Genomic DNA, 19,346 nt, shown 5'->3' on the forward strand with positions numbered 1-19,346 from the left:
TTTTTTTTTTTTTTTAAAGAATACTTGCAGTCAGTAAAATACCATAAGAGGAAATTCCAATCAAAACTTGCAATGCTTCTGTGAGAGCCCTACCTGAATGTCCTGGGACTCCAGTGTAAACCAGCTCAGGGGGTACTGGTGGGCTTTCATCATCTCAACTGGGACCACAAACTTATTGTCAAGGTGGAATACATCTGCCTCAGTCAAGCTAGCATTAAACTTATTCCTCCAAAACCCTGTCAAAAGAAAAGTTTTGAAATCAACACAGTTAAATTTGGGTAGAAAAACAGAAACTGCTGAGCTGAGTTCTCTAACAAGGCAGACAGTGCCAGGCAAGTAGAAATACAGCAAAGAGAAGTCAGTACTAAGGCTGGAAGAGCCCTGACAGCAGGAAACTCTTATCATCCAGAGAGGGACTGTGAAATAACAAAAAGAACAAGGATAAATCCTCATGCCTCAGTGTGGGAGACCAGCGAAGGCTATGGAGATAAAAGAAACAATGTTTGTGCTTTGAAAAATGAGGAGTATTGCCTTTGTGCTGCATGGGGTGAAACACTGCTCCAAGACCAAGGCAAAGCGTTTGTAGACTTACATTGGAGGTGTTTGGTCTGTGCACAGCCCTCAGGGAATTAAAAGAGGAAGATGTGCCTGACCACTGTGCTGTAGTCAGAAGGAGGTCCACAGAAGCTGCCTCAGCTCTGTGGTGGGTGTGTAGTGAGTTGCACGTGACCTGGTTAATCACAGAATTATTTAGGTTAGAAAAGACCTTTAAGATCATCAAGTTAGGACTAGATGAGCAGGGATGTGCCACTGCCTGGGATCCTGAACCAGGAGGCAAAGGCACTGCAGGTCCCACCTGCTCCATTCGGACTCTGCTGTCAAGTAACATTTTTAGCACATGTGAAGCAGTTGGGAATCATCTCTGTAGAGAAATCTAAGCAAGAGGAACAGCAGATGTACAAGAACAAGCAGATTGACTAGCAGGAAGCAAGGAAAGGAGGTGCTGTTCAGCTACAGGGCTTGGAGAAAACTAGATTTCTAACTATTTCTCTTGGAAAATAAGGAAAGCCTGTGAAGCTCACCGTGGAAATGGATTGCATTGAGCAAGAGCATCACTGTGTTTTCAGGGAGCTGCTGTAGGAAGGTGGGTATTTGCCCACGAGTCGCTTCCTTTACCCAGTTGTTTATGGCTACAAGGTCATTCTCACTGATCCCAGAAAGGGTCATGGGCTTTGCTCCATAGAATTTCTCTGAATCCTCCAGGAACTTCTCTTTCACCTCAAATCCTGGCAGAGGGGTAGAATTCTACATTAAGTCATTGGACATGGAAAGGGTTTGCTCAGTGGCTCAGCCAGTGGCATGACACTCCCGGGAGGAGTGCTTAGGGAAACAGAGATGTCTCCCAGTATGGCAGTGTGCTTCCATCACTCTCTGTCACTGGGAGTTTTATCCTACACCAGTACAGACCCCCCCTGTGCCAGCTCTGACCTTTCTGCAGGTACAGACGCGATGCCAGGCTGAGGGTGGACTCGCTGAGCCTTCTGCGAAGGGTGCCCAGCATGTGGTGGAGACAGGGCACAGACTCCAGGTGCATCACCTCCAGCAAATGCTTCTCTGTCTGATCTGCTGCTCCTAAAAATCAAATTCCTGTTAGGTCGTGCCCATGCAGTGGAAAACAGGGATGTTACTCTGGCTGCCTCCTGTTAGAAACATGCTGTGCCTTACAAAAGAGGCTGGAGAAGTCTGAGAGTGGGAGCCTCAGAGGGCAGCTTCAATTGTAATCGTACCTAATTAAAGCTGCAGGAGTAAGGATAAGTGGAAGGGACTGTATTTAATTTGCATTTTGCACACTGTTTGCTAGTGCCTTTGGGAGAGGGTATGGGGAAGGGCAGGAAATGGTGGGTTTGTAGCTAAGAAGTTACCCAGTGCCAGGTGAGACAAGGCAAGAGCGATGCTGAGGGGCGACAGGATCACATTGGTTCTGTTGGATTCCAGCTGGACCTCTCTCAGGAGATCGATGCTGAATCTCACCAAGCCATCTGCCAGCCTCTGGCTTTTCTTCCAAGTAATCTCACAGCTTTTATCTTCAGCCTCTCCTTCTTCAGGAGAGGCAACTTCCCCAGGTAGTTTGTTTTCATGACAGCCCCCAGCCCCAGCTATGGGTTCATCTTCTAGGTTCAAGTCATCCCTTGTGTCTGGAAGGTTGGTGGCAAATGGTGACATGGGTCCACCAATCTCCTGGAAGCTGTCATAAGCAAATTCTACCAGCTTTGCATCTGGCAGGGTTGGGTTGGGTCTCAGCTGATCAGACTGTACAATTCCAGCACTTTTCATATCCTGAGGAGAAACATGAAGGATAGCATGGGAAAAGCAGGAGCACAGTGACACCCTCCCTCATGGGCCTTACTGCACACCTAAATGGACCGAGCAAACTCTCCACCTCCTCTACTCTTGTGTTTTTGCTTGACATTGAGTTTAAAAGCACCTCAATGAGTCTGGAAGAGAGAAGGGCTTATATCCTGTGAAAATGGACTGAGTGGTTCCTCCTGCTCTCAGGGCCTGCTGCAGGCAAGCTTGAGGGCAAGACCTACCACCTGCTCAGCACACGTCCTGTGCCTTCAGTGTTTATAGATCCATCATCCTCAGCCTTGATCTCACCTCCTCCCCTCACACATTTTGGCAGTGCCCATCTGCCTCACGCACCGGTCAGCACCCTCTACTACTGTCACAACCCTAATCCAGTTTGGCTCAATTCCTCCTCCAGGCATCTGTGTTTTCTTGACCTGTCTGTTCTATTCCATCCCTGTTCTTTCCAGATTTCTTCATTTTCCACTTTTCTAGGCTTTAGCCTGTAGCACTGCCACTGCTCTCCTCATATTTTCACAGTCTTAAACACCCCAGGCTCAATGGGTTGCATCAGCTACGGGTCTTTCTCCCTGTCATCCTCACAGCTGGTTGTTTTCCTCACCTTTCCTTATCAATCAGAAATTAAATCATCCACCTGCCAGCCCCTGTACATACCAGTACTAATGTTAACTCCATACTTTGCCCAGTTATTTAGGCTGGAGCTTCTAGTGTGAGGGAGCATGGTGTTGGCCACAGGAGGGAATGAAAGACGGACTTTCTCAAGGCACTGGCACTACTGGATTTCACTATCTGGGTTCATCTATCTCAGGACAAGCTGGAAAACCATTGCAAACACCACAGCATAACTTCAGTCCACTTGGGTGGAATCAGTCACTGCTTACCTTCAGCTTCCCATCTTTGTCTAGGAAGAGACGCTGTTGGTCAATGGCATGTGCCAAAGAAAACTGTAGGAAAAAAAAATCAATAAAGGAAAAAAGTCAGGTCTCTGATAATTTCCTCTGAATTTTCAGAGTTGGTCCCACTCCTGCTCCTGGCTGTAGCAGTTCCCCACAGGGCAATAGCCCAGGCAGGGCTTTAGGATGCAGACCCAGAGGCAGTGGGGTCTGACGTGGGGAGGTGGAAGCGAGCAGGAGCTGGGAGAGACTGCAAACACTGCATTTGTTTAGAAAGGGGTCAGGCCAGACGAATACAAAATAAAGTATCCTCTAGAGAGTGAGCAGTGCAGTTTTGCAATCTCAGATCTGACAAGGATCCAAATTTAAAATGGGGAGGGGAAATTAATGGCTGTTATTAAACAACCTCCTGTTAATGCCTGAGAGTCACGGTCACTAAATACAGTTGAAGCCAAGTTTCCAAAGATTTTCTACAGAAATATGAATAATGATAATATCCACAGCTATCTTATCTGGGTAAAAGATAAGAAACCTTGCTGGTTAAGCCACAGCAGAGAAGCACCTCCACCAATCTGCCTTCCAGGGCTTCTCATGCAGCAGCACTGGGTGATATTTGCCCCATGGTCTGGTGCAGGGAGCCACCACACTGCCCTTGCCCTTTGCTGGTGGGGAGAGGCTGTGCTCACACCCCCACCTCGCTGGAGTGAGAACTTACCTTTAGGAGGCTGTGCAGAGCAGATAGGCAGAGCAGACCCCAGAGGAACACCATATTTCTGGAACAGAAGAACCAGCCGAGAGAAAAGTTATTTCCAGCTGCCTGGCAGCAGTGAGCTGAGCCTTTTCAGGTCTACAGGGAGAAAATTATCAACCTGGCCAAACAGGTTGGCACAGGAGCTCACAGAAAGCAATAGGGAGATGCACAATGCTGCTAAGAAACAACACAGGACTCCTGGGTCTGACGCCAAGGCAGCGAAATCAGAGAGGACCAGGGACCTCACTGGAGCAGAGCTGCAACCACAGCCAGGCTCCTCCATGACGCTTTCCCGCTTGGATCCTGCATGTCTGACCCCATTGCCCTCGTTTCTCTGGCTTGCAAATGGTATTTCCCTAATCAGTGCTGCACACACTGTGCCTCTGGAAGGAGACAAGACCCTCTGCTTCTTTCCCATGGAAACCACTGAGATATAGGCACAGCATCCTCAGCTGAGCCCAGGGCTCTTGGGAGAAGGGATACTGACCTGCCTCTGTGGGGCTGCAGGCACTTAAGCAGGTGCTGTCTGAGAGGGACTTTGCAGGTGGAAAAGGCAATTCCAGAGCAGTTTCTCGGCAATATGTCCTGGAATGGAGAGTCCTCCCCTTCCCAGCACTTGCCTTCCCCCCTTGCTGGCAAACCCAGCCTCTCCCACCCCCGCAGTCCAATTCCTGTATTGGGACAGTGGGATCAGGGCTTCCAGGGTCACGGACAAAACCCCACCCATTCCCTGGCCAATGTTTCACCCAGCCACTTTTCCCTTTCAAACAAAAATAACATATCTTTTTCTTAACACAAAGTCAGTGTGCCAAAGCCCAGCCCTCAACACAACTGCCATACTTAATTCCTGGGGCTGCTTTCCACTCTCCAAGCAGTCCTCACTTGACCCAAAACTGCTGGGCTAAGACCCCAGTTGCCAAGTGGAAGAAGCAAAACTGGAGGCCATTTCATTTCCCCTCCTCCCTCACCCCAAATCCTGCAGCCACATATAACCCTGAGCACCCTGTTCCTCCCTGGCGGTGCCTCATCCGTTAACCCTCTGCCAAATTCACTCCACTCTCCCGGAGGGGCACTACTGCTCATTGGAGGAGCACTCATTTATATCAAACCCTCTTTTATTTGCCCCTTACCTGAGCTTGTTCATGTCCATGTTGGAGCTGGCACCTGCTTTAGCCCAGCTGACAGCTCTGCCTGGGGCACACGCAGCTCTCGTCCAGCCCACCACGGCAGCGACCTTCGGCACCACCCCCTGTTTGAGAACCTGGCAGGCAAATATTGACCTACAGCATCCGGTTAAACATTTGTTTGGAGGAGAAGAGTGAATTTGTGGTGCATCTGGAGATGGGGAGACACGTTGGGCTGCTGTATCCTCAAGACAACATTAACACTGAGTTCACCAGCTCCCAATCTCTCATCAGCAAAAGTAACGTGCAAAGTCAGTTGTCCCGAGTAGCGGCTCCACTTTCCCCACACTCCCTGTGCTGGGAATGTGCTCTTTTATTCATAACCCTCAGTGAAAACGCAGGGCTTGGTATTTATTGCCACAGGGCTCTCTGGTTTTGGAATTTTCCTTGCAGAAAACCCCAGTTCTTCACTCCCTGCATCACAGCTGCTTCTGCTGCAGCCAGCGCAAGGCACCGGTTTAACAGATGGCAGGTGCCCAGGGCCCCCGTGGCCACACATGGAATGGGAGGGTGTGATGCCCAGGCTGGGCTGAGCCAAGAGCAGCTGGTCCCTCCCCTGGGGCACAGCACGCTCCAGAGCTCTGCCAGGGCAGCTGGCCCGGGTGCCAGGCTCCACAGCACGCACACACTGCTGGGGCATGGAGGAATAGTCTCAGGGACGGGCAGAATTCCAGCAGTCCTGTCCTGTGTGGTTTTGTGCTGTATCCAGAAGTGATGGTGATCCTTCCCACCTTCTGTCTGTGTCCTCAGTGGGAGAGGAGTCACTAAAGAGCAGTGGGGAATGCTAATGGGATCACAGTTCTTCCAGTCATCCATTCCTTGCAGTAAGTCTTGGTTCCCAAACTCATGCCAGACACTGGGAAGGAGGAGACAGGTTTGAGCTCTGCAACCACAAACTACTTTGGGACATTCTGCTGCAACATGAGGAACTAATTCCTGTTGGAAAGCAAATCCAAGTCCTTGTGCAGCAGTCCTACCTTACATCCAGGGCATCTTCACAGCATCCCTCCTCCAGCTCCCCCAGAACAAAAGACGTGCCCAAATGAGGGGCTTTAGCTCTGGCTGCAGAGCAAGAGAGCTGCAGCCAGCACACCCAGCCCCTCCAGCACAGAGCTTCCACACACCTGGCTCTGCAGCTCTTTCAAAGAGTTTATTAGAAGTAAATATTTACATCTATTGCAAATGGTTAATAGGCAACACGGGACTGAGAGCTCCCCTTAGGTAGGGAAGGACAGCACTGGCCAACCACTCACCTCCCCAGCTGCAGGTGGCTCAGATGAACCAGCAGCTGGATCAAAGCCCTTTCCCCTCCCAGGATAACTCACAGCAGGCTCCTCCTCTGCCTATGATAAGTGCTTCCTGCTCCCCTGATACTGGCTCTGGCTAGGCTGAAGGATGGATGGGAAAAGGGCTGCAATAGAAGTGAAGCAACTGCTCCTACTGCTGGGTCAAAGAGCACACTCTTTGCTTTTGAGGTGGGAAACAGTGTTGTCCCAAGGGGAGGCTCAGAGGAAGACCATGCTGGATAATGCCTCCTGGCTCTCACCCTACAAGGGCAGGAGGGGACAAAACTGAGCACCTTTGTGCTGTCCTGTCTTCCCCAGGAATCTGACCAGCACAAAGGAGAGGATTAGAAGGATTTCTTGAGGATCCCTGCCAGTGCGTGGCACCCTGGGCATTCCTCACCCCTTACATCATCACTGGATGCTGGGGCAGGAACCAACAACAGCCTTACCCTGCTGCTCCAGAAACCAAAATTCTCAGGGAAGCATCTAGTTCTAGCCTCCCTAGAGGGTCACATTCCCATTCCAAACTGCCCCTCTGCAGCAACCCATTCCTAAATGAACTGGCAGAGCAGAAGGGGTTTGTGCCTTGGCTGACTTCCATTCCAGTCTTTGCTGTGCAGCCAGTATGGCAGCAGAAGGGCTCTAGTTAACATCTCCTCTTCCCGTGCAGGCTCTAACTCAGCTGGCAGGACCTAAAGTTCATAAAGTACCTCCTCTGGGCTTGGAGCACCAACCATGGGAGAAGGAGGTGCCTGGCACCGCACAGCTCCGAAGGCAGCAGTTCCCAGGCCCAGCTTATGCTATCCTAGTAAGACTGTTCAGTGGTTCAGGAGTGGAAGTGAAGGGTAAGTGCAGATGGCAGTAGCTAAACTGTTGTGTTTTGTCAAGGGGCACCTCTTACTCCTTAACTGAAGGAGGGAGGGTTCCTGTGGTCCCTGTTACTCTGGAGGGCACCTCACAGTCCCCTGGGGTCAGGCACACATGGTATGGAAAGCTCCAGGCCTCTCTGCAGGGGTGACAGTGACCTACAACGCCCAGTATCTCTCCCAGCAGCAGTGGAGGTTTCTCAGTTATGGCTTTTTTTTCTTTTTAAAGACACAGAAAGAGGTTAGAGACACTTTATCAAGTGCTCACTAACAAGTACACCTCCCCCTGCATCCTCCATTCAGAAACATCTAACTCTGCCTCCTCCAAAAGCCACGCTGCCGGCTTCCAGCTCCACCACCAGCACTGTGGGACAGCCACAGGCTCCTGGACTGGGGGTCACTACGCCAGGAGGCGAATGATGCCGTTGTCGGAGCCCAGCAGGAGATGGCACTTTGTGGGCAGCACCGCCAGGCTGGTCAGTGTACCCCGAAAATTCTCGGAGCTCAGCTTGGTCGTGCTGATGGGCAGAGCTGAGGACTCCAGCATGGAGTAGACCCCGATCTTGTTGGCCACAGTGCCAGTCACCACTTCGTTACCGTAGAGGTCGAACGCGTGGATGGGTTCGGACGCAGATTTGTAGTGGTGCAAAGGTTTCTGCTCCAGTTCCTTCCAGACAGTCAAGGAATGATCCGAAGAGGAGCTGATTAGCACATTGCCCTCTGCAGCCTGCAGAAAAGGAAAGGCCAGTGAGCCAATACTCCTGCTGTAAAAACTCCCAGTCACAGTGCAATCCTTTGGGACAGGCACAGCCATTTCCAAGCAACTGATAGTTCTGAGAACTATTAGCAAGGCATCAGGATGCTCTGGTAGCTGGCAACCTCCTCCAGTGCTATCCTCCAAGACATGGGCTATGCCTCTTCTCAACAATATCCTGATACCCAACACAACTCATTCATCATCTGTTATTACTGCAGTGGGTAAAGGGATTACCATGCAGTCTCCCTCTCCACTAAATCACCTGCTAAACCATTTTCCTTTTCAGGAAAAGGAATCAGGAGGCTCTCTCACAGTAAAAAACACTGCTGAGGGTAGGAGAAGCCTGGAGCTGCTTATTAGCAGAGCTAGTGAGAGGGTAAACAACCCACACTGCTGAACTTTGTTTAACCTGCGTTTGGGTCAAGGACCCTGGAGCCCCAGCGCTGCTCCCTGAGGGTGGGTAAATATGGACAAGAGTTATTCATTAGAGTGACACTCTCCCTGGGAAGCTGAGTGCCATGTGGAGAAAGCAACACATTTGCTTCTTCACGGGAGCTATGGCTCCTCCCTGCCCCTGCTGCAGACCTGCTCAGCAGGGACTGACATCCAGGAGGGTTGGACCAAGAACAGCCACTGGCAGCACTAACCAATGGACACAGCAAAGGTGGAGGAATGCTCCAGGATGGAGCAGACAAGCCCTGCTGGAAGGATGCTCCATGCAGCCTCAGAGGATCGACGAGGCCCCGCCTTGATCCCAGCTGAACCTCTTACCTTGATCTGCAGGATGTCTCCCTCATGGGCAGGCCACCCCCGCATGATGAGCCCTGTCCTGGTGTCCAGCAGCACGATGAAGCCGGAGGAGAAGCCGGCCATGACACTGCGCCCGTTGGGACTGACGGCCAGGCAGCGGATGAGCCCCGCGCTCACCCCGCTGGCCAGGCGGAACTCGTGCTGCAAGAGAGACAGGCCGGCTATGGGGGATGGAGATCAGGGGATCCGGCATTTAGGGGACAAGACACCCTGGGCTCCAGCTGGCTTCCATGGAGACATGGCAGCTGGCTTTGAGCCAGCTGTGATCCCATTGTTATGCACACAGATGGAGGAGGGTGGCTCGCAGAGCTCCAGGGTCCCTACCTGCAGTCCTGGCTTCCTGTGGTCGATGAACCGCAGCACAGAGTCTGCGCTGGCCACAGAGATGCTGTGATGGGGAGGTGGCATGGTGGTCACAGCTGTGATGGGCACTTTGCTGTCTAATTCATCAAAAGTCCGGAGAAGTTTGCCTGTGAAAACATGACAGACACTCTGGCAGCAGATGTACAGAGAAGGTACACAGCAAATCTCCAGTTCTGTGCTGAGTTTTAATGGGAGCCATCCAAACTCAGTATGGCCCCTCTGTCTGTAAGGACTGGACAAGTTCCCTCTAGCCAGCCCTCACCCTTTCCCTTCTTACCCGTGAACTGGTCCCAGATGTGCACAGTCCCATCACAGCTCACCACGTGCTGTGGTGCCTCCAGCTGGCTCACGTAGAAAACAGACTTCTTGTGCTCAGCGTAGGTGAACCGCGGTGGCACCTCGCTGGTGCCATCCCCGTAGTTGTACAGGGGCCAAAGGCGGACAGTCTTGTCCTTGCTGCCACTCAGGAAGAAATCCTCGCTGCCAAGTGGTGCCACACACTTGATGGCCCCTGAATGCCCTGAGAAACTCTGCAGCTTGATCTGGTGGAAGTGGAAGCGGGGGTCGTGCTGGCTCACCCCAATCTCATACTGCCAGTAGGCCAGCCAGTTCCCACACAGCATGTGGGTGCTGCGAGGGAGGTCGTGCTTCAGGGCATTCTCCTCGCTGGATGAGCTGGGAATAAAGCCATCAGTGCCAGCACTGAGGCGAAGCAGGCCGAGACCCTCAGACTGTGTGTCCACAGGGACCTGGATGCGGTTCCCTACCAGCACGCTCCCAAAAGTACCAGAGTGACTGTCCTCGTGAGGGCTGGAGAAGGGCTCAGCCCCTCTCGTGTCTTGGTCTGAGCCCACCACACTCGGTGCTTGTTCCAGGCCAACGACCTGCAGGTTCTTGGGGTTCACATTCTCCAGATAGAGGCTGGCCAGCTTCTCCACCAGCGAGTGGTTGGGCACAACCGTCTGGATAACATCACCTGAAGAGAGAGAACAGGGCTTCAGGGGAAGGAATTTCCCCAACATCACCCCCAGAACAGGGTCAGCACAGGGCTGTGAACGCAGCATTCCCCACAAGCCAGCCACACGCTGCTCCCAGCTAAAGCTGCCTGAAGCCCAGGGGGCTCCCAACCCAACAAGCAGACCAAGCCACAGTGCAGGAGCTGTGTGTTTCCTCCAGCAGCTCTATGACCCCTGATTTCTCTTGAGTTCAGGCCCAGCACACATGCACAGACCATGGAACTCTCTCACAAATCCCCGGAGCTGGTGGCCAAGCCGTACCTAGCAAGCAGGAGAAGGGGATGTAGGTGATGTAGGCCATCTCAGGGTTAAACACCTTCTGTAACTCCACCAGAACAGATGGATCCAGGGCCAGCAACTTCCCATCTGAAAGGGGCACCTCCATCACTGGCACCTCACAGCTGCTCAGCGACTCTGCCGTCAACCCCTGACAAGAGAAAACAGGAAGATGCCCAAAATCAGATGCTCCCACTACACAAGTAATTATACAAACACAGCCTGGGTGGACACTGCTGACACCAGTCCTGGTGTGTGCAGGAATGCCCACCACATTCCTGCATCTGGGCACTGGGGAGGGGGTGGCAGGAGGATCTTTCCCACATCACTGACCTGGTCCTGCAGCTCCTGCAGCAGTGAGAACGCCCCGAAGAAGTTTCTCACCGTGTCACTCAAATGCTGCTGCACCATCTCCTGCCCAATCCGCAGGCAGATCAAGGCAATTAGGCTGATTGTCTTAATGCACAGGACAACACGGGCCTGGGCACCACTGGGGAAGCTGAAGAGGACACCCATTACCAGCCTGCCCTCCGCATATCCCCTTTTCCCATCCTCTGCGTCACACTTCCTGCCTTTTTCAGAATTCTCTGGGCATCACAATCTGTGTACCAGTGCAAGAAGGTGCACACCAGGGCAGGTGCAGCCCCCCCATCCCCAGGAGCATTAAGAACCATTTCCAAATCCCTGATTTTGTGCCAATCCTGGTGGAAGGCACAGCAGACTGCAGCGCTTACCCGACAGCTGGTGAAGTGAGGAAGCCCAGCACTGGGAGCAGCACCTCCTGACTGATCTTGGGGAGAATATCCATCAGTGTGGTGTCAGAGAGACACACCACGATCTTCTGAGTCAGTGTCACAGCAGCCAGGAGCCCGGCCTCCTTCCGGCTGTTCAGCCGGACGCCGCCGGACCCGCCACTGGGTGCAACCTGCAAGAGGAATCATTCAGTGCCAGGGCCACCATCTCCCCAGCAGGACACAGCCAGGGTGATCCCAGGATCACCTGAGCTCAGCCTCAAAACCCAGAATGGTAGTGCTGGTCATAGCTGGGAAACTCAAAAGGGAGAGCAATAACCCCACACTGGCCCACACCATCTTGCAGACCCCAGAGCATCGTTTGCCAGCACAGAAAGAGGGGAAACCTCTTATGTACACACAGGTTAAAAGCAAGAATCAGTGTCTTCATCCCACGCCATGTTGAGCCTGGATGTGCAGTCTGCAGAGGGACAGTCCTTGCATGACATACCAAAGCACAAATTATGGGCAAACCTGCTGCTGACTTCCAGAAATCCAGCTCCTCATAATTTCATGAGGCAGAACAACACATCCTTTTTTGCTGACAATGTACTAGTGCTGTTTATGGCAGTGCCAAAGAGTTAATAACATCAGCAGCAATACTAAAAGATTTCTTCTAGATTGTGCTATTTCTTAACTCCCAGACAAATCAAACACTCAAGAAAAGAGAGCCAATAACAAAACCCACAGACAATTCCCAGTTTCCGCTATATTTCTTGTACACCTGCCATCTTCCAGCTCATCACAGAGGCTCTTCCTCTCACAAAATAGCCACCCTGCCAAATCCTGCAAGAAGGATTGACTTTATCCTATTTGTGACCCGCAAGTTCCATCGCTTTAATATCAGGTTGCCAAATGCTGTTTCACAGGGGTATTAATCCCCTCCGTGCCCCCAGGCAATGAGCTTAGTACAGCAAAGCAGAACAGCTGGAGCTGTGATTGCAACTGGGTGGAGAATGATTTTGCTGAAAAATGGGATTTTTTCCCCTGAAAAATCTCCCCTTCAACACTGGAAAAACTGACAATGCCTTTTTGTTTTCTTTAAATGAACAGCTGTGGCCTCTTTTCCTCTATGTTTAAATTATCAAAAAGCTACTGAAGTTTTCCATTTAAACGAGAATCCATAACCAAAGTGTTTATAACCACTAAAAAGGGAGCAATATGAAAAATAAGCCTGTTTAAAACATTCAAAACTTTTTTTTTGATGAAAAATTAGTTTTTCAACCAGCTGCATTATACATTTTCCTCTTGCTTTTCAGCTATGAATTTCAAGCTGAAAAGTTAGTGAGTCTTGCCAGTACTTTTTACACAGTTGAAAACCCTTTAGCCTCTCCCCAGTTCATCCCTATCTGTGCACACAGACATCTAAGAACACACGCTCCAGCAATCCCACAGCAGCCCAAGCTGCTCCTCCTGCCTGTTATCACAATCCCACCCTTCTGCCAGCTCTGTTTGGGCACCCTCGCCCAGCAAAGCAGAAGAAAAGCTTTTCCTCTGGCTTCACATGCATCAGATACGGGTCTGACAGGGAAAGGCCCTGGTTGAAATGGGGGGAAAGGGGTCTGTACACAGCCATGTGCTTTGCTGGGAGCAGTCTGGACCTTGTGGCAGGGGGTGAAAGTGCCTGTCCTGCCTTTCTCAGCAAACACAGCCAGAGCTGCTCAGCCCACACTGACCCAGACAGAGCTCAGCTGAGTTCAATTTTTCATGCGGGAGGCTCCTGGTGAGGTTGAACTATTTACTGTGCATCCCCCTCTTGTGCCTGGACAAACCTCTCACCCCAACACGCATGAGAAGAGGAGAAGAGGCAATACTGACCAGGTAGCTGATGTAGGGCAGGTACTGGTAGGTGAGGACGGGCTCTCCATACAGGTAGGCCATGTGCACAAGGCAGGCCAGCACCGGCCTGGACACCTGATCTCCCAGCACTGGCCGTTTCTGGTAGATGTTTCCTGTACTCAGGGGACTGTTCTCATCGTTGCTCGGTACAAACTGCTGCCTGGTGGGGCCTGCCCAGAGAACACATCGTGAGCTGGAGCAGCAGCTACACCCAAGCCAGCAGCAGACAGATCTGGGGCACGGCCCACCCCGGGACCCCGGGCTCCAGGGAGCAGACATTACCGACGTAGCAGGACGTGAGCAGACGGAGCAGGTTCCTGGCGATGAAGCGGGATGTGACGGTTGGGCCCAGCTTGGCTGAGAGCCACCTCACCATCTTACAGGCTGTGTCTGCAAAACAAAAACAGTTGCAAGGACAGAGCCCAGCACAGCACAGATTAGTTATCGCCCGCCTGCTGCCCCGACCCTGCCGGCCCCCTGGGCAGCCCCTGGAGTCTCAGATCCACAGGCAGATCTGATCTTTTATGCCGGTTTCATCGCTGTCCCCAAGCTGGGACCACAGACACCCCCAAATCCAGACCGACTGCTTCCCAGGCTCTGCCCTTTAGTGGGTGTTTGCCCAGGCTCAACACTGGCAGGGTCTTACCCAGCAGTATTGTCTGCTCTTTGTCATCAGAGTGATCCGGCAGCTCCTCTCCCTCCCCATCCTCTGGCTCGCTGCTGTCATCAGCCAGGGTGACATCTACGGAGGCACCAGCATCCACAACCACTGTCAGCTCTGCATCAACCACAGGCTCATCGTGCTCCTCTTCCTCATGCTCCTCTTCCTCCTCCTCCGAGTCCTCGCTCTGCTTCAGGTCCTGGCTGCTGTCCATTGACTTCAAGCTGCTCTTGTCCTTCTGGGAATCCCCGTCAGCAGGTCTGTCCTCTCCCAGGGACACCTCGCTGGCACTGCTCTTGTCACTCAGCCGGCCAAGGCTGAGCGATTCCTGCTCCTGAGGCTGCAGAGATTCCCCAACATAAAGGCCACCCTGGAATTCCTCAGCCTCAGGCAGGTAGGCCTGGTCATGGAAGCTGACACCAGAGGTGTAGTCAAGGAGGTCCAGTGCAGCAGAGCTGTGCTCCACATCCATTTTGATCTCCTCCCCAAACACACACGACACCGGGCTTTCCCCTCCACTCTCATCATCCTCAGCCGTGCCGAGGAGGGATTTGCTCTCCTCCCGTGAGCCCTCGATGCCAACAAGGATCTGCAGGATGTGGGGCAGCAGGTTCAGGAGGAAGGACTGCAGCCCCAGGCGCACGATCAGCTGGGCCACAAAGCAGTCTGTGTACAGGTAGAACCTGCCATGGCGGTGGCAGGGGGTCTCGTACGCTCCGATCAGTGGCTTGAGCAAGTATTTATTGGCGTTCTTCGGACCAAGGGATTTAGCTATGGGTTCAAAGAGGTACCACGCTGCATAGACAGCAGTGTTCTCCTCAGACATCAGAGATAAGATGAAGGGCAGAAGAATCTCCAAGCCTTCAGGAGTGATTTCAGAAAGGATCCCCTCCAGCTGCTGCCACAGCTGGAAAACAAGCTCCCGGCCTTGACCTTCATCCTCTATCTTCTTTGCCTGATAGGTGAAAATGAATTTGTGCAGAGCTGGGAAGTATGTGGGGAAGGGCACAATGGAGCTGAAGGGACTGAGGAGCTGCGTGGGACAGGGTGGGGGGAGGCCCTGGGAGATGGGTTTGTATTCAAACAACTGCACTGTACCCTTGCCCGGCCTGGTCTTCAGAAGCTTCTCCACCGGCACGTTCAGCTGCAGCAGGACATGCAGCACGTGCTGGAGCGGGGCTGGGATCTCCTTGGGATGGTAACGGCACAGATTACGCACCATCAGGAACCGCTCCAACAGGGACGCGTCGGGCTTTGATGGACGAATCCTCGGAGCAAATATAATCTCAGCTACCAGAATGCCCAAAGCTTGCATGTCCCTCTGGAACAGATCCGAGAGACCCAGCGGTGGCTCTTCCCACGGCTGCTCCATTAGCTGCATCTCGCTGCTCAAACCTTTAACCAAGAAATTGTCCAGTTTCTCCAGTTCTTCCAGGGCCTGGAGTGGATTGAAGCCTTCAGGGAGTGTGATTTTCATGTCAGCCTGATCCCCAGCACCTGCCTTGCTCCGACGGAGAGGTCGGACACCTGAGGATTTGCCATCGGTGGCATAAGGAGGGAAGGTGGAGGGCTGTGCTGAAGGCACAGCAACAGAGGGCTGGTCACCAGCTCTACCAGTAGCAGGAATCGAATCCAGGGCTTCCATGCCTTGCTCTAAATCATCCTCACCAGCGATGGACTTCTCCCCAGACCAGGTGGTTTCACTGGGAGTAGCCTCCAGGACGAGCCCATTCACCGCATCTGTCACCTGGCCTTGGATATCCTCCAAAAACACAGTCTCCCGGATGTTCTGGAGAAGAGGCCGGGCGATGGCTGGAGCTTCAGCAGGAGTGTAGGCAGGTCCCACCATGCGCCTGGGATGTGGCTGATCAAACAGCTGCACCACCCCGTAGGTCGTCAGATGCGTGTGGTTGTCGACCAGATGGAGGCAGACGTTCTTCTCCTTGACTGCATCCTTCCCCAGCAGCTTGTACCCAAACGTGAGGTCGATCCAGTGGTGGAGGTCCTGGGAGACCTCCCTGCTCTCAAGCAGCATCCGGTGAACTTCGATGAACTCCTCGTAGGAGCTACACCACGACGGCACATCCAGGTCGGGCATGTCCGGGTGGATGGATCGGAAGATGGAGGGGTCTGTGTAAAACTCCGGAATGCACTCATCCGGCGTCCAGCTCTGCATGCGCTCCATGCTGGCTGGATACTCATTGGGCTCCCACTGAGACCTCACATGGCAGCACAGCACTGCCTTGGGTGTCCTCCGAGCCGTGTACACGTAGTAGGTGATATCCGAAAGGACATCGGAGATGTGATGGGGGACGTGGAGCTGCTCCCCACTCAACCCCCCAGCAACAAATGCCTGCTTGGTCATCTCGTAGGTGAAGTCCAGCTGTTTGTCTCCCTTGTTGAGACGGAACTTGGATTTCCTTAGGTCCCTGAACTTGCCATTTTTTGTGGTGAAGTCCACCACCCACGGAAGAACTGGGTGGTAGTTGGGGTCTCCCATTCTCCTCCCAGCCAAACTGTTTAGACGCATAAGGTAGTCAAAGTTGCTGACCTGCCCATGCACCCACTGCAACACCAGGTCTCGGAGGTCCTTCTGGCAGGTGGTGCACCTCGCCTCCTGCCCAACATGGCCTTGCTCACTCACTCGTTCCACACCAGCCTCCAGGTTCACTTCCTCCTTTCTCGGTCCCTCGTACTCTCTGAAGTTCACACGCAGGCGGCTGCACAGCTTCTCATCCACAGCCACGTCCCGAAGTGAAAAGGCACCACAAGCCAGACCCGCCTGGTGACAAGCCCTCATGGCCTGCAGCACGTGGAAGAGGAGGAAGAGAATTTTGGCGTGGCTGTTGGTGAGCTTGGCCGGGCTGAACGTCACGATGTCATGCAGGCAGTACTGCACATAGGGGTAGACGACGTAGAGCACATCGGCTGACTCCAGCAGCGCTTCCGCCTGCAGCACATTGGGGCAGGAGGGCACCCCTTTGGTGGCTGCCGGGCTCTCCTTGGCAGGGGAAGCACCGTGCACATTCCTGCCCACCTGAAGGACCGGGCAGCCATACACCTTCTGCAGGGCAGCCCGGAGGGCATCCAGGGCCGGCACGGTGGGCGGCGCATCCGCGTGCTGGTAGGGCCGTGCGTACCGGGCGTGAGCCCGGCACCACAGGTTGCGGTAGTTCTGGGTGGCCACGCTCTGCATGAAGCCATGTAGGGTCTCTGGGTGGTCAGAGCTGGGGGGCTGCACCTGCAGCGGGTACCTCAGCCGGTCCTTCCACAGCCCGTGGATCTCCACCCGGGTCCAGCCCGCGGGCAGCTTCTCCACCGAGTGCTGCAGGAACGTCCTCACCTCCACCTCGCTCAGCCCCTCCGGGCGTGGACACAGGGCGGGCAGCACCCGGCGCTCCCGGAGGCTCAAGAGCCATTTCACTGGGACGAAGGCGGTGACGTGGGTTCTGTCGGTGGCGGCGGCCAGCTGCCGGCGGTCGATGCTCAGGTCCCTCTCCACGCTCTGCAGGAAGCTCTCCATGTTGGCTCCTGCTGGGAGGAAAGTGGCCCAGAGGGGCTGTGAGTGAGCAGAGCACCGCAGCACCGTCCTGCCCTCCCTGTCATGCGACAAGTCTCACTTCCCCATTGGCACCCGGAGCAAAGAAAAAAAGCTGTTTTAAGGGCTTGGTCGCTGTATCATGAGGTGGGGGTTGAGAAGAGACCAGCCCGGGAAGGGAGGGACACAGTGGGACCTCTGCAGCCAAGCAGGGGGACAGGGTGGGGTTTACATAGGGAGGGGAACATGATGAGACCTGCACAGTCCAAGTGCTGGGGAAGGGGACGCAATGGGATCAGTGTGGGGGCATGATAAGACCTGAACAGACTCCTGGGGAAGGGGATATGATGGGACCTCTGCAGGTGGTGGGAGGGCCACAACGGCACCTCCACAGCCCCAGCCTTGAGCGAGGGACATGACGGGACATCCAGAGCCACAAGGGCTGATGGCGGGAACTTGATGGGACTTGGGGCTGGGGGGTGCAAGACGGGTCATCTGCACCCCCAGGGCTGGTGGGGGGTACACGCTGGCCCCGGGGGTGACTCAGAGGATGCCCAGAGCAATGAGCGCATCCCCAGCACTGACCCACGGCCACGGCCAGAGACGCGGCCCCGCGTCCCGCAGGGCCCTCGCCCCGGGAGAGGAGGGAGTGCGGAGCCGGGCTGAGCCCCGCGGGCTATAGCGCCGGTCCCGTGAGCCCTCACCCCGCGGGAGGAGGAGGGGACCCTCACCGCCCCGGCGGCCCCGCGTTACCTGGCGGCGGCGGCGGCGGAGCCGCGGCGGGGGCGGCCCCGGCCATGTTGGTCAGGTGACGGCGGTCACATGCGGCCGCCGCGCCGCCATGTGCGCGGGGGGGGCCGGCACCTACAGCCCGCGGGGCCCGCGCGGGGCCGGGCCGGGGCTCTCCGGGGCGGGCGCGGGGCGGTGCGGCGGGGCCGGGGCGCGGGGCCGGGGCCGAGCATGGGCAGCGGCGGGGCGGGACACGGCGGGGACACGGCTGGCCCCTGACGTCACGGTGACGTCAGAGGCGCCCCGGGCTGTCAGCTGGAGCTGGGCGAGCCGCGCTGACAAGGCAGCCGGTCTTAAAGGGGTCTCCTGCCCGCGGCGGGCGGACCCCACCGACCGGCGGCAGGTGAGTGCCGGTAAAGGGGAGCGGGGCCAGCCCGGCCCCGCCACCCCAGGACTCTCCCGTTTGGCTCTGCCCAACCCCTGTGCCTTTGAGCCGAGCCGGGTCCGCCCGCCGCCGCCCTCGGGTGGTGCCGGGGCTGCGGGCGCGGAGGTGCCCGCGGGGGACACGAGCGGGGCAGCCACGGGCGGCCACACCGCGCGCGGCCCCTTTAAGGGGCGCCGGGGGCTCCCACCGGGCAGCGCCGCATGGCGCGGCGGCGCGTGGGGGCGTCACGTGGGTGGGACGTGGCGGCGGCTCATTGGCCCGCCCGGCCTGGCCCGCCGCAATCAGCTGTTACTGGGGCGAAGGGCAGGAGGCGGCCTTAAAGGGGCACCGCGGCCCCAGCACTCGCTGACCCCACTGGCTGAGCAGCCTGGTAGGGAACATCAGTGTAGTGGCTGTGCGCGGGTCAGTAGGTGAGCCCCGCTGATCCGGCCAGGCTAGGCCGGGCTGGGCCAGGCTGGGCTGGGCTGGGCTGTTGGTGCCCTGCGCTCTCCCTTCCCCCGCCGCCCGCGGCGGGCGCGGCCCCTTTAAAGAAGTTGTCCAGTCATCGCGCGGCGCTGCCAAGTCATCGGGGTCACCCGAGTCCTCGCGGCCACGCCCCCCGCGCCCGCCTATTGGCGCGCGCGCCGAGCACTCACTTCTGATTGGCCCGAGGACTTGGAGCAACTTCTCGGAATCGGGGCTGTGTCACCGGCCCCGGGCGCTGGAAGGCACCGCCCGAGGGCGGCCCCCACGGCAGCGCCGCACCCCGCCCGGGGCCCGCGGGAGGGTCAGGCC

At 55.3% G+C, this 19,346-nt stretch overlaps 2 protein-coding genes across 3 annotated transcripts; both read right to left on the reverse strand.

Moving 5' to 3' along the window:
- Window positions 1-60: 60 nt before the first annotated feature.
- On the reverse strand, window positions 61-5,251 carry SERPINF2 (serpin family F member 2). The gene is made up of 7 exons (XM_017832474.1): window positions 5,142-5,251; window positions 3,976-4,033; window positions 3,249-3,311; window positions 1,923-2,337; window positions 1,489-1,632; window positions 1,083-1,286; window positions 61-236 (listed from the first exon to the last, which is right to left on the reverse strand). The coding sequence occupies exons 1-7, from the start codon at window positions 5,159-5,161 to the stop codon at window positions 61-63; spliced, it is 1,080 nt and encodes a 359-aa protein (XP_017687963.1). The 5' UTR covers window positions 5,162-5,251.
- On the reverse strand, window positions 5,165-18,199 carry WDR81 (WD repeat domain 81). Of its 2 annotated transcripts, XR_001877647.1 has the most exons (12): window positions 18,152-18,199; window positions 13,846-17,394; window positions 13,482-13,589; window positions 13,179-13,369; window positions 11,304-11,494; window positions 10,903-11,068; window positions 10,555-10,720; window positions 9,555-10,253; window positions 9,239-9,384; window positions 8,876-9,055; window positions 6,173-8,074; window positions 5,165-5,272 (listed from the first exon to the last, which is right to left on the reverse strand). XR_001877647.1 is itself a non-coding variant. In XM_017832586.1 (11 exons), exons 1-11 carry the CDS (start codon window positions 18,195-18,197, stop codon window positions 7,748-7,750), a joined length of 5,769 nt encoding a protein of 1,922 aa, XP_017688075.1. In that variant the 5' UTR covers window positions 18,198-18,199; the 3' UTR covers window positions 5,385-7,747. The 2 variants fall into 2 exon arrangements, 1 of the variants encoding a protein (XP_017688075.1); XM_017832586.1 differs by lacking the exon at window positions 5,165-5,272 and having other exon boundaries at window positions 5,385-8,074.
- Between the last annotated feature and the right edge of the window lie 1,147 nt (window positions 18,200-19,346).

The sequence above is a fragment of the Lepidothrix coronata genome, unplaced genomic scaffold (assembly GCF_001604755.1).
Source record: "Lepidothrix coronata isolate B3197 unplaced genomic scaffold, Lepidothrix_coronata-1.0 Scaffold203, whole genome shotgun sequence".
Lineage (NCBI taxonomy): Eukaryota > Metazoa > Chordata > Aves > Passeriformes > Pipridae > Lepidothrix > Lepidothrix coronata.

Excerpts from the sequence above, each read along its gene's own strand:
- SERPINF2 (XM_017832474.1), bottom strand. The coding sequence starts at position 5,161 with ATGGACATGAACAAGCTCAG. Across the intron at positions 1,287-1,488 it reads GCGTCTGTACCTGCAGAAAG|GATTTGAGGTGAAAGAGAAG; the intron begins GTCAGAGCTGGC and ends CCCCTCTGCCAG. Across the intron at positions 237-1,082 it reads CAATGCAATCCATTTCCACG|GGTTTTGGAGGAATAAGTTT; the intron begins GTGAGCTTCACA and ends TTCTTTTGACAG.
- WDR81 (XM_017832586.1), bottom strand. The coding sequence starts at position 18,197 with ATGGCCGGGGCCGCCCCCGCCGCGGCTCCGCCGCCGCCGCCGCCAG. Across the intron at positions 17,395-18,151 it reads TCCGCCGCCGCCGCCGCCAG|CAGGAGCCAACATGGAGAGC; the intron begins GTAACGCGGGGC and ends CTTTCCTCCCAG. Across the intron at positions 11,069-11,303 it reads CTCACTTCACCAGCTGTCGG|CTTCCCCAGTGGTGCCCAGG; the intron begins GTAAGCGCTGCA and ends TGTCCTCTTCAG.